A 14,290-nucleotide genomic window follows, 5' to 3' on the forward strand; every position below is an offset into this window, starting at 1 on the left:
TTTCCCTCATCACTGCCCATGGTCCTTACTGGCAGTTTCACATCCAGCCTTGTTAATGGGAACCAGTTCTTCTGCTGGACAGGCAGGGCTTCGGGCACTGACCTTCCAGCTGAAAGTGAGGGTGTCTTGTGTTTAGGTCTGCAAAAGAGCTTCCTGGACTCAGGATATCGGATCCTGGGAGCTGTGGCCAAGGTCAGAGAAGCCTTCCAACCCCAGGAACCTGACTTCCCGCCTCCTCCACCAGACCTTGAACAGCTCCGAGTAAGTAAACTCAGGAAGAGCTGAGCAGCAAGGGGTTGAGCCTGTGTGAGGGGCAGAGCTGCTTTTACAGCTTCCATTATCAGGTGGCTTGTGTGGCTTGTGATTATTTAGAGACAGATCTTGACTTCCATTCCTAATGAATGACATCATAACCCAGCAGTTGTGTGTGGACTTATGTGAGATTTAGCCCTTGTGACAGTCTGTGAGAATGGAAGGGAGGTAAGTGCAGTTGGGATGAACTGATGAGGTATAGTGTGTAGTAAAATCATTTGTACATGTGTGGTAAGAATTGCTAAGGGGGAGATTGTAGTGTTAGAATTTTTAGGTTCTTGTCTTTTCCCCCTTTCTTCTTAGTAACAAAAGTAGTGCTTGCTTTTGAAAATTATTTAAGTAGTGTGTGTGTGTGTGTGTGTGTGTGTGCGCGCGCGTGCGCGCATGTGCTTGTGGAGAAACAAGGTCAACTTTAGGTGTTGTCTCTCAGGAGCAATCCAGCTTAGTTTTGGAGCCAGGATCTCCCACTGGGATGTAGGGCTTGCCATTTTGGCTAGGCTAGCTGGCCAGTGAGCCCAAGAGATTTGCTTGCTCTGTCTCCCCAGTGCTGGGATTACAAGCACATACTACCATGCTGAGTTGATGGTGTTTTTGGTTTTTTGAGATATATCCCTGGTTGTTCTGAAACTTACTTTGTCAACCAGGCTGGCCTTGAACTCACCGAGATCTATCTGCCTCTACCTCCTGAGTGCTGGGAGTAAAGGTGTGTGCCACCATGCTAGCCTGTGCTTGACTTGAATGCTTTCATGCTTGCATGGCAAGTACTCTGACTCCTCAGACCAAGAAAAGCGTGTTTTTTCCTTTTAAATTAAACTGTAATTTGAAATCTTTAAAACGATTTTTTATTTTATTTTATTTATACAAGTGCTTTGTAATACTTGCATGCACCCAGAAGATGGTGTTAGATCCCCTGGAACCAGAGTTATAGATGGTTGTGAATAGCCATGTGGGTGCTGGGGATTTGAACCCCTGTTTTCTGGAGGAGCAACAAATGCTTTTAACTGCTGAGCCATCTCTCTAGACCCTCAAATCTTTTCATAATTCTTTCCTATCAAGTGGCATAAATATATTTTCCTATGATTTAAGAATTAGCTAGTTGGGTAATATCTTGTAGTTACAAATCTTAGAAACAGAAACAGTAATGATCTTATGCAGATATTTACTTCAAGTAACAGCCTAGAAAGATGTTGATTTAGTCAGGCGTGGTGGCAAACACCTGTAATCCCAGCATTTAGGGAAGCAGAGGCAGGCTACACAGAGAAACCGTGTCTCAGAAAAAATAAAATAAAATAGATCTGAAGAATAGCGTATCAAGACAATAATTATATTCCTTTGGTTTGTTTTCTTATTTAGTGTCAAAAGATGTCAGGTTGGCTAATGACGAAATTGGGTCACTACACATAGGTAGGGTTGGTGGTTGCCCAGTTTTCAACATTTCTTCACACTTTCCAATGAGGCTCTTGATAGTTAGAGCCAGAGGAGAGTGATGTTCCTGGTAGTGGCTTTTTTGAGTCATGGCATTTAGAATTAGGGTCATAGAAATCACGTGGCTGATACAGAACTTGAGGTTCCAGTTATCGCCTCTCATTTGCCCTTTGACAACTAGAACCAGAACCAGGTCTTCCATCTTCTCTGGGGATTGGCTTAAGAAACTGTTGATCTGGTAGTGCTCTGGATGACTCCTGTGGGACATGATCAACACACAGCTGCTAGCTTCTAGTAGAGGGAAAAAAAGTTTTTTTATTGAGATTGCACAGATGATTCTCATGGCTCGTTGTGGGTCTTCTTACATGGAGTCTATGTGGGGAGATTTTCTAGATGGGTTTTTGTCTAGGCCTTTACTTACAGCTTGCTTTATTCACATTTGTAGCTAACTGATGAGCTGGCTCCTCCTAAACCACCTCTGCCTGAGGGTGAAGTCCCTCCACCCAGGCCCCCACCACCAGAAGAGAAGGATGAAGAATTCCCTGAGCAGAAAGCTGGGGAGGTGATCAACCAGCCAATGATGATGGCTGCCAGGCAGCTCCATGATGAAGCTCGGAAATGGTCTAGCAAGGTAAGCACTGAGCCCTCCCTTGTTGGGAATGTGTGTCTCTCCAGAAAGGATGGAGGGCCGTGCCCACAGCCCAGGAAGACGTCTAAGTGCACACCTTCCTTCTTGCTTAGTGCTATGTTTCGGGCAGTGTGCTCTTTTTGCAAGTGATTTAGAAGTCTGTAGTATTTGATGGCTTGCTTCTCCCTGGCAAAAGTAAAGGCTGGGATGTCTGTGCCTAAAGAAAAGAGTTCTTCCCTCCTTGTCCGTAGAGTGTCAGCTGCTCTGACTCCTGACTTGTGTGGCCCTTTCAGAAACTGCTTATCTCTATTGGGTTATTGAATGTTTTTCAGGGCTCCATTACTAACTGAGCAAAGCTTCAATTGTGACAGTATCTTTTGTGGGTTTTGGTAGATGAAATGCATGACATTTCCTTCAACTCTTGTATTAAGCAGCAGGTGGGTTGGTGGCTCAGAAGCAGTGTGCTTTTGTCCTTTCTCAGAATCATCTCGTGCTCCATCTTTACTTAAGGAAGCTCCAGGTTATCTTCAATTCAGCTAATCTAAAAGACTAAATATTAATGATGTGGGTGAAAATTTGGATGGAATAATCCTGTCTCATGCTTGAAATGAGTGCTTGCTTTTCTTGCTTAGAGCAAAATTGTGTTGCTTATTTGGCCACGAGGTGTGGCTCTTTGCTTTAAACTGTCTCTAATGAAGCCAAACTCTAGCTCTTCCTTCCCACTGTGTTCCCTTACTTTTACATCCTCACCTGAGTATGCTCTCCAGGGGCACTGCCTGCAGTTACTCTTGTGTCTGCCCCTCCCCTTGGTGGTAGGGGGAGCACTGAGAAATTGACCTTGGCTTGTTCTTAGCTCTGGCCATCCTGGAACTCAATATGTACACCAGGCTGGCCTCAAACTTACGAAAATTTTATTATAATTTATTTATATTACATCCAGATTGTTGGCCTTTTTTTTTTTTTTTTTAAAGATTTTATTTATTATTTATACTGTGTTCTGCCTGTGTATGAGCCAGGCCAGAACAGGGCACCAGATCTTATTATAATTGGTTATGAGCCACCATGTGGTTGCTGGGAATTGAACCCAGGACTTTCAGAAGAAGAGCCAGTGCTCTTAACCTTCAAGCCATCTCTCCAGCCCATGGTCTTGGTTCTTAATCCAGTGTTCAGAACTGTTAGCTGGCAACCTAGGTTCCCAGGACTAGAGACCTGACCTGTAGAATTATTTATAATGGTATCTTTCCAACACCCCCCGGGTCATGTAGCATAATCCTACTGTGACAGTAGGGTTGATTTTCCTCATAGAAAATGTAAATTAATTATAATAAACCTGCACATGTTGGAAAAATATATGTGGACTATAAAGGTGAAACTTCAGAGGGTCAGACAGCATTGGCCTATATTTTTACCCTGTTCTTCTCACTGTGTTCATAAGTCCTGGCCAGAAAGGTCTGAAGTCATGAGTTTGCTGGCTTTTGAGTTGTACAAAGCACACATACATACATACGAACTATGCATGGGTGTAGAAGGAGTATGTTTGTATCTGTCAGTCTGTCTTTGTGCAGCTTATCACTGTGAACCTTGGCAGCAGAAAACTGGTCTTCTCTGTGAGGCACGGGGAGGAGTCTTGGTTGAGACAGTTTAGGTGGTGGTATCTAAGCCCTTGCTGGCCCTTGTCCAACTTCATTGCTACCTTTTTAAGGTAGGTTTTGTGTTTAGGATAAAAGTTTTTATTTGTTGTTTCAGATTTATTTTTATTTTCTGTTTTAAGACTTTATTGCCAGCATGTATGTCTGTGCACCATATATGTGCAATGCCCATGGAATCCAGAAGAAGGTATCAGACTCCTTCAAACTGGAGTTACAGATGGTTGTGAACCATCATGGGGTACCTGGGAATTGAACCCAGGTCCTGGAGAAGAGTAGTTGATGCTCTTAGCCACTGAGCTATCTTTCTAGCTTCAAGAATTTCTACTGTTAGTTTTGAAGTTTTTCTATTTCTTGAGACAGTCTCATGACTCACTGGTCTTCAATGTGGTCCTCTTGCCTCTGCCTCTGGAGTACTGAGGCTATAGAAATGTACTGGTACGGTTAGAATTTTAGGAACCTTAAATAAAACTTCATACAAACATGTATTTCGCCTGGTTACAGATTCTTGGTATAAACAACCTTTCTTCACCAGCCTTTTTATAAATGGCTTGGCTTCATTAAAGCAATTCCCTTTGTTTCCTTTCCAGCTTGTTTTTGGCATCTGTCCTCTGTATCTTCCCAACTCCCTGTAATTCCCACCTTTGGTATAAAATTCACGTTCTTCTCTTCTTGGAGTCTCCTCTTTCATAAGCAACCATTTTGGGTTCATATGAGGACTCCTCTGAGCTTAGCCTCATTTAGTTGCCAAGTCCACGTGTTACCTGATCTGTGAACTAGTAAGTTGAGTTTGGGGTGAGTGAGAGCTGTTTTCAACAAGAGAGAGTCTGGCTGTGCTCAGAAGGTGGTACTTTCAGTTGCTACAGTAAGATATTGTGGAAGCTTTGTCCTGGAAGATCTTTTTAAGGTCAAAGACAGACTGAGATGTGGGGTTTTCACTGCTGTAGGAATTCAATGAGCCAGCTGAGTGGTCCTCTTCATGCACCATTATGTTGGTGTTCTTGTTTGATTCTTGCATAGCTGTCTGTTACCTCTGGCATGCCATTTCTAATGTGGAACTTTGAATTCCTGGAGGAACCAATAAGTGTCTGGTAGCTGCAGAGCTGTGTGTTCCAGGGTCAGTATATGATTTAGGAGGATGTTCGGTTTTCCTGTTCGAACATCTTATATGGCTGTGCTCACTTTTGCTCCTTTTAAAGGTAATGGGTTTTTGGCTCCCCAAACATGTGATTCTGGTCATGTTTAACTTCAGCAGCATGTATATAGCATCTGCCTTCTCTGGAAACCTTTTTCTAGAGCAAATTTCATTTGTCTCAAGGATACTTAGGCTGGAGGCTGAATTCCTATCTTTGAACCGTGGTTCACATGGCTCCTGGAGAACACGTCATTTTCTTTCCCATTCCAGGCAATGAAGCTCCATTTCCCACGTTCTGTTGTTCTTACTAACACTATCCCTATTTCTCACCCTCCTCACCATCGACAAAGCCTGGTACCCCAGCCGCTCAGGTGGGTATAGGAGTTGTAGCTGAGGCAGATGCGGCTGATGCTGTTGGGTTCCCTTTCCCCTCTGACATGGAAGACGATTACGAACCTGAGCTGCTGTTAATACCATCTAATCAGCCGGTCAACCAGCCCATTCTGGCCGCGGCTCAGTCCTTGCACCGGGAAGCTACCAAGTGGTCTAGTAAGGTACTGATCGGTACCCCCAGCTGGGGGCTGCTCCAAATGCATCCGGCCATGTGCAGCCTTGACACCTTGCATCACTCATTTATCTGTGCGGGTCCTGTGAGTCTGAGCAGGGTGGGCAACTGTCTGTCTGCACCTTGTTGTTAGTACTGGCTTCACAAGTTTGATAGGTTTGCTGATGCCTGACTGAGCTGCATTTATGTTTGGGGACTAAAGAGGAATGGGGTCACTTTTCAAGGATTCATTTTCTTTCCATTTTGTGGCCATTATCGGAACTATAAATTCCTTGGGAAGCTGTAGATGCTCTCTCAGTGACTTCTAGGTCAGGAGCCATTGGGGACCACTAAAAGTTCCCCTAGCTTGAGCACTGAGCTTTGCTTGGCTCAACCTTTGCTGGCCTCTCACTGGTGGCTCAGCAGAGTTGATCAGGAGAAGCAGCAGCTTTATACGGCAGAGTCTCTGGGAGGACTGCTTGCTGCCCTGCACCTGGCTGTATAGCAGATGCTGGCCTTCGTGGGAGCCCACAGGGAAGGGGCTTCACTGACTGCTTTTCAGGTGACTCAGGGGTTGGAAGTGGCCACAGGGAAAGCTCAAGGCCATCAGTTAGGTGACAGTGCCTTGGTTACTGAACTAACATTCATTTGGAGAGTCTAGGTGTAGAAGTGATCACATTTTTTTTTTTGGCCTATTTAAAGATGGCATGTTGCAAGAGTCTGAAGATGGTGGGTAGTAACTAACCCTGGCATGGTGCTGTCTTCTAACCCATGTCATGTAGTCCTCAATTACTTCAGGTCTACACTGGAAGACTGTCCAGAGTGTGTCATCTAACATATGTCTCTCCTCATGACTTTTCCCAAACCTGTGTTCTCTCTAGCCTCAGTGATGAGCCACTCCGTGGTGCGTGTGGAGCTCTTGCAAGAGTACCCTGCGTGGCATGGTTTGCGTGCGCCTCACTGCATCGTACAGAAACTGAAAAGCATGAGGGGCACAGAGTGGGGCTTGGCCATTCAAGCAGTTTTAAACACTGCAGCTGCTGTAGTTCTAGGTTGTTAAGGACATAAAATAAACTGCTTAAATATTTCATTATAATCCATGTGGGTTTTAAGTTAACCAAATGCCAAATATCAGATAAACTGCCATTAATGAGAGAAGGGGCTTCTATTTACAGCCTGATTCAACTTTATTTCTGTTTACTTATTCATTTGGTTCCTCCCTCAGCATCCTCCTAGGTGAACATGCCTTCACTGGAAGCTTCACTTAGCTGATGAGACTGAAGAATTGATTTGTAACTTTAAAAAATGTAGAATGATTAAAACAGTATGCTCTTTCAGGCTGACAGTTCAAGAGGCAGTAGAGGGAGGGCAAAGTAGTTTAGATGAGAAAATACCCATTTCTCCTGTTTTTCTCACTTGGGCTGAAAACATTAGCTAGTCTAGTGAAGTAGCACAAGTACTTGGCTGCTGTTTACAAAAGCAAAGATGAAGAGGATGCTTCCAGCATCTGGAAAGCCTCTTCTGTGCTCACCCTCTCTGGCCATGGCCACCTCCACTGCTTTTCCCCTATTATAGAAATCAAAATGCCTGCGACAGACTCCTTGGCTTTGGCCCCATATTATTGACACAATTAACCTGGAGATGCTCAAGTGCTTGTCCAGTGCTGCGCCTGGGGCACGCACGTTGCCCTTTCAGACTAATATCTGGGTCGTCTTTGTTTTCATTCAGGATATTCTCACTGAGTGCTGGGGCAAGTGCCCTGTCTCATTCTTCTGTTTCTCCAGTGCGTTCTATCACCCCAAACAATACTCTTCCTCATTTCCTTAGCCTTCCAGAGGGCTGCTAGAGCAGCAGGCTTCCTTAACTCAGCCAGTGTGTGGGCAGAGCTCATGCTGTATCTTTGCTTCTCTCTAGGGCAATGATATCATTGCAGCAGCCAAGCGCATGGCTCTGCTGATGGCGGAGATGTCTCGGCTGGTAAGAGGGGGCAGTGGTACCAAGCGGGCACTCATTCAGTGTGCCAAGGATATTGCTAAGGCCTCTGATGAGGTGACTCGGCTGGCCAAGGAAGTTGCCAAGCAGTGTACAGATAAGCGGATTAGAACCAATCTTTTACAGGTACTTGGGGAAAACAGGCTTTCTGTGTGTGGGGAGGTAAGGGAGAACGGGGAGGGGGAGGGTGGGAACAGGAGAGGAAAGGGAAGAGGGCACACCTGAGTAGGCAGCATGACTGAGGAAAAAGAGGGGGTGGGATGGCACTCAAGAAGGGAAAGCAGCAAGGGCAGTGTGTGGATATTTGGAAAAAACAGACTGAAAGTTTTATTTTCTAGTTTAGTAGAATTTGAATGCTTTCGTTTATGGACCAATTGGGTCAGGACTGACCCTAGAGATAAAAACAAGTATATGTGTGCTGCTCTTTTATTAAGTATCTGCATGCCATTGATTGGGAATAGAGTTAGGTATGTCTTCCTCTGAGGAACTTGTGTACAAGACAGCCAACAAACATCAAATGAAACTTTCTCTTTAGGTGTGTGAGCGAATCCCAACTATAAGCACCCAGCTCAAAATCCTGTCCACAGTGAAGGCTACCATGCTGGGCCGGACCAACATCAGTGATGAGGAATCTGAGCAGGTATGTGTTGGGTTCTCTGCCCAAGCTTCTTTGCTGTTTAATTTCATTGTTAGGCCAAACTTAGCTCTGAATTGAGAATTCAGGAGCCCTCCCTTTTCTTACTTCCCCTCTGGTGGACCCTACTCTGAGTCACACTCCTGATTTTCTTAGGGTAGAGACACATCTTGGTTGCATCACCGACAGAGGACCCATCATTAGTTTAAAAGTTAAAACGAGAGAGGTAGTCTCTCCCCATTAGGGAGTTCACCAACTGCTTCTGACCTCTACAGAGACTAGGGGCGCCGTAGAGGAAACATGGAGGACAGTCTTCTTGTTCCCGCCACTGCTGCTTACACTGACATTATTTTAATCCAGCAGCTTTCATCTCCCTCCCTTGGGAACTTCATCAAAACCCCTAACTTCTATATAGTGCAAGTGGAGCTTGGTATTGAGTTGTTTTCCTTGGTGGGATATCTCCTGCCTAAAGATGGGAAATGTTGGGAAAGGAAGGATAAGACTGGAAATCATCCTAAGTCACATGAAGTTAATTATCTTATCAAAATGCATGTTGGGACTATGTGTGTTTCATTAAATTAAAAAAGGGAGAAATAGTGTGGTAGACTAGAAAAAACATAGGGTACAAATGAGAAGTCTTATTGGACCCCAACTCTTATTGTGTGAGTTTGGTTGGCAAGGCTCCAAGCTTTTCAGGCCTGAGGCCTTACATAACAAGAAGACCAAGGTTAGGAATTTAGACTGTAGGTTCTTCTCCTAGAGCCCTCTGAAGTTTATGTGACACCAGAAACAAAAAAAGGGCAGCACTAATATACTTGATTTTCTTTCTAGGGTCAGTCTTGACCCAATTGGTTCACCAATTTGTTTTCTGGGGAAATCCTATAGCCTTCATTAAAGCCTCGAAAGACCTGTGATTTACAGATAGTTAGAATTAGTGCCCTAAAGGATGATTCAGTTGCCTGGATGTGAGTAGACATCCAACTAGAACCATGTCCTCCAGGTTTGTTTTGAAAATTAATGTACTTACATTTATAAGGTTGTGGAGGCTTGGTTTGTTAACTAAGAAAACGAAACAACCCACCCTCCAAACACTCTAGGTAAAATATATAGCATGTTGATTAGTGATGATGGATTTTAAGAAGAAAATAATAACTTCATGTGAAGAATGCTAGGAGTTTATGGTGTATGATTTAATGTAAGGAAGGTTCCCTAAGGCAAAGATCTGAAGGACACTGGAGGGGGAGCCTGAGTTACTTGGAAGAGAAGTGTCGCAATTAGAGGAAATAGCAGGGGCCCTAAAAGAACACCGCTTTTGAAAACCAAGAACGAGTACACGCTGTCAGCCATAAGAGGACACAGTGCAGCCACTGCTTGTATAGTTAAACCACCTGTGACGCAGGCAAGGGTGGTATCCAGTGAAGGTGGGGTTGACTGCAGTGCACATCTGGCTTCGTGGTTGCTGGAAGGCAGCACTGCACCAGGCACTACAGTAACAAGGCTCTTTTCTTGCAGGCCACAGAGATGCTGGTGCATAACGCTCAGAACCTCATGCAGTCCGTGAAGGAGACTGTGCGAGAAGCAGAAGCCGCTTCAATCAAAATTCGAACAGATGCTGGATTTACTCTGCGCTGGGTCAGAAAGACTCCCTGGTACCAGTAGGCACCTCGCCAAGCCTGGCTGGTACATAACCTCTGCTCAAGAGCAGAGAACCATCTGAATCCCAGAAGCCATTCAGAGTTGCAGGAGTGAACAAAACCAATCCCTGGTCTCTACCAGAAAGGAGTGGGACCTCGTTACGTAGAAAACATTTACACTCTTGTCATGGACACTTGGAAATGTCTCGTGTAAACCCTGTACTCTCACAGTTACTCTTGTGCAGTCTCCCAGTACGAGGACTGGGTCTCTAGCCCATGGATTTTACGTAAGCTCAGAATAAGAGTGAACACTAGCCGGAAGCCATGCTCTGTCCTGGGGACATCTCCCTGTTTACGGCTCACCAAGTCCTTTTCCCCGCTTTAGGCCCTCAGGACCTTAGAGCTGAGGCAAGTCAGTTAATAACTGTGCTTTTAAAAGTTATTTTGGGTTTTCCATGTTGCTGCTGACCCTGTCTACTTTCCCCGGGCTGTGCATCTTTTGCTGCAGGAAAAGGTGGTCTTTGGGGGAGGTCCTGCTTGTGTGGCCTGGATTCATTTTCTGCTCCCTCCCCCATGTAATCCTAGTTCCTCACAATGTAAAACCAACTTTCACTGTTGGGAGGAAATCACTATTTTGTCTTTACCCATGCCCAAGTAGTATGTGTTAAGGAAACTTCCTGCCTCACATCCTGCCTTGCTTGGTTGCCAAGGTAACCATCCTGCAAACACACTGGTGCTCTCTGCCACTAGAGGCGCAGAGTAGCTGGGGTGTGATCCTGCCCATCCTCCCAGTGGGGCCACTCCCAGGTTTTCTATGCTTTGTCACTGCCAGTAGAGGTCTATGCTGAGGCTTTAGCATGCATTCGTTAGCTCTTGTTTTCTTTTTTAATTTCTGAGCTGAAATGCTGCATTCATTTTTTAACCAAATCATCCTAGACTTTGGCAGCCTTCCTCTATATGCTTCTTAAACAAGACTTTAAAGATACATAGATACATACTTGTCTGTAATCCCTCCACCCCCCACTTCGGGTCTCTTTATACTGTCCAGGCTAGTCTTGAACGTCAGGGTTCAAGTGATCCACCTTTGTCACCTATGAGGTCCTTTAGGTCCTACCACCACACTTGGCTTTGCTTGTAACTTTGAAAGGTCCATTCAAAATTAGGTCCTAAGAATTAGGGCTTGCTCCTAAGGCACTTGAATGGAAAGGTCCTGGCTGAAAGATCCTCCTTGTGTAGGGGGAACAGCATTGCAGATTATAATTCTGGTGCTGCTCAGGATAACCCGGTAGGAACTATTAAGCTTTCAATGGCTTTTAACCAACTACAACCAAGCCCTTCTCATCCTTCCCTAAACACAAGTTAAAGACTAATGAGTGAGTATGGTATCTAGTTATCAGAAAGGCACGCTTCCTATCAGGGAAAGTCAAAAGAAGTGAAGTCCCTCGTTTTTTCATTTATCCCTGCTGTGTAAGCATTTTGCAGCACATGAATGCCTTCCTTCAGAGGTCAAGGCCCAGATGAATACAGGAGTGAGGCCGCTTTCCTGGATGCTCTTCCTCCATCTAGGGTGTTCAATTCCACACTGAATGTACACATCTTAAGTTGACCCTGTATACTCAGGCTTCCCCGATTTCCTTTCAGCTGATAAAGATTCTTTTCAAAGCTCTCAGCAGATCTGTATAGTTGCTTACCTGATATAAATGCATATCAATGCCTTTAAAGTATAAATCTATGCCAAAGATCATCTTTTGTTTTACTAAAGATTACTTAGAGGAACTTAAAAAAAAAAAAAATCATGTCTGCTCTCCATGTTCTTGCAGTTCTGGAGACAGAAGTCTGCCAGATGCACTCTTCGAGTGTCAGTGCTTAGGAGGCAAAAACAAACAGTCCCTGATTGACTTGTTAGAGATGCCACCACTAAAAAACTACATTTATAAGCTAGGGTTTACTATATGCAAATGTTTTCTGCCTCTTCTTTTGTTCTGTTTAAAACAATAAAATACATTTATACAAATAATGCTCTCAATGACCGACATGTTATTTTACTAGCAACTTTAGGTCAGACTCTTCCTTTGTTTTTGAATCTAATCCTCAAGACCTGGAAAATAATGATTCTATTCAATCCATAAAGGAGTGGAAGTTACATAAGAGGGTCTGTGATAAAGGACAATCCTGGGAACTATATATTAGAAGGAGCCAAAATCACAAATTACCAGTGGGCAAAGCACCCAGATGTGGGTCACCCCCTGGTTGAAGGGGCCCTCATTTGAGAAGATTTTAGCTATTACTGACAACCACCACTGTCCCTTAAGATGAAGGTGCAAAATGTGAGGGACATTTTATTTGTTCCCATCCCCAGTACAGAACTGGGCTGTGATGCAGAACTAGCTTTGAGGCCACAGTCCTCCTCCTACCTGAAACATTAACTAAAACAAACAAAAAACCCATGCTCTTGCCTAATTCTCTAGAACTGGAAAAAAAATGATATTACAGGGTGAAGTCTACAATTGCACTGGGTTAGACATTCCTAAGCAGTTTGTGTCAAGGCTGACGCCTCCATTTGCATTGTACCTTGTTTACTGGCCCTGTGTGGCACTGGCGCTGCAGTTAGTTTTTTTGTTTTGTTCTGTTTTGTTTTTCCCTAACCAATTGCTTCTAAAGACAAAGAGACCAGCATATTTCCAGGGTTTTTCTGTAGCACCATTTAAGGAATGAAGCCATGGGCTGAATTCTTATGGTGGGGAAGGGGTTGGGTTACCTCACGAAGAAAATAAGCATGTTTTATTTGCTCTTGGATCATGGTTACTTAAAAACAAAAAAGGAATATGCTAGATTAATTAAAACTCCATGTTTGAAAAATCTTTTAATACTGAGTATTTCTGGATCTCTATTGAAGTGGTAAGGAAGGCAGTTTTGATCATTTGTGACCAGAAAGAGGACACTTCAAAAAGATGAATGGCTGTGAATATGTGCTACGTAGGAAAAGGCCCTTTGAATGTTTGAGCAACTGTAACACCTTATGATACAGAAGAAACTAATTCAGTGCAGCCAGCTCTAACACAGCCTGAATATGAGAATATTCCATCAACAATCAAACTTAAAAAATATCAGTATGTTGCTTTCATTTTTTATTGACATTGTAGCCAGAGCTAGAGAAAGGGCATATTGGGTTCTCTCAAAATAAATACACCAATTTAACTGTAAAAGAATGCAGTCTGCTTAGCTATTTTAGCTCTCTCTACTTTGATAGACAAGACTGCACAGGAGGGAAGTCATACAGTCTAGGTATGGATGGTGAGATAAAGGACTGTGAAGAAATAAAGCTTGTGATTGCTTCTGAGGTAAAAGAACAAGGTACTAGAACTAGATGACTAATCTTAGTCAAAGAGAATAGGTATTTTACATTTTGACTTAGAAAAATGATTGGCTACTCAAGAAATTTCTATTTGAAGTTGCAACAGCTGGCCTTGCTGTTTAGATGGGGGCAAAAGCTAAGGTACTGCTGCACCATCAGCACTCCAGTGAGGGATGACTTCACATGTACAGGACAGATGAGAGGACAGGAACACAGGAAGTCGAAGGAAAGCAAGGGGACTAGGAAGAGCAAGCACTTTTGTCCTAACTTTCAGCCTTCTTCCATTTTCTTGCGTCTAATGAGGCAAAATCACTGCACAAGGATTTCCAAGCCAAAGATGGAGAATGGGATGAGGCACAGACTGACTTTCCAAGCGTTAAGGATCAACTGGTATAAATCATTACTGAGGATTCTGTTTGACTTTCAGCATAATGTTCTTCCATGCACACAGCACAGCAAAGACACCAGAGTGCTTCAGTTGCATTTCAACAATAGTTTTGGGAATGTGTCTATCACAATGGCCTTGGGGTTGTACATACTGCAAAAAGGTGTTTCCCCCAAACACAGGGCATACAGGCAGATCCAACTACTTATGCACAAAAAGACGAAAGATTGAAAAAGAGAAGAGACTAATAATAGCGAACACATGTTTTCCTCCTCTTGCTGGACTAGGGCATGAGGCTTTCAGGCTAACTAGATAAAGCTTTAATAAAACATGAGGATGGCAAAGGTTTGCTTAATTTCCTTTTACTACTTTGTTTGAAAGCACAAACACTTGTGCCTGCAATAACTTCCTAACAGCAGAAGTAGAGTTCCCTTTCACTATCTTAATAAAGTATTTGCCCTTCTGATGCAAATGATTTGACTGTGCTATCTGACAGCTGGACTGGTGGCACAAGATTGATGGTGTATTTACTGCAGCAAGGTCTTTGTAAATCAAAATCTGAGCTTTACATAAAAATCTTATTTATAAAAAATATAATAC

The 14,290-nt window shown here is 43.6% G+C and overlaps 1 protein-coding gene across 2 annotated transcripts in view; it reads left to right on the plus strand.

Moving 5' to 3' along the window:
- The window catches only part of Vcl (vinculin), a 91,097-nt gene extending 81,017 nt beyond the window's left edge, over positions 1-10,080 (plus strand). Inside the window, exons 17-22 of one of the 2 annotated variants that reach the window (XM_051142824.1) lie at positions 137-261; positions 2,183-2,368; positions 5,497-5,700; positions 7,605-7,808; positions 8,218-8,322; positions 9,829-10,080. In XM_051142824.1, coding sequence (XP_050998781.1) covers positions 137-261; positions 2,183-2,368; positions 5,497-5,700; positions 7,605-7,808; positions 8,218-8,322; positions 9,829-9,975 — 971 coding nt within the window. In that variant the 3' untranslated portion in view covers positions 9,976-10,080. The remainder of the gene's footprint in view (positions 1-136; positions 262-2,182; positions 2,369-5,496; positions 5,701-7,604; positions 7,809-8,217; positions 8,323-9,828) is intronic. The other variant, XM_051142819.1, reaches the window with a different exon arrangement.
- Positions 10,081-14,290: the final 4,210 nt, after the last annotated feature.

Source organism: Acomys russatus, chromosome 3 (genome assembly GCF_903995435.1).
Source record: "Acomys russatus chromosome 3, mAcoRus1.1, whole genome shotgun sequence".
NCBI lineage: Eukaryota > Metazoa > Chordata > Mammalia > Rodentia > Muridae > Acomys > Acomys russatus.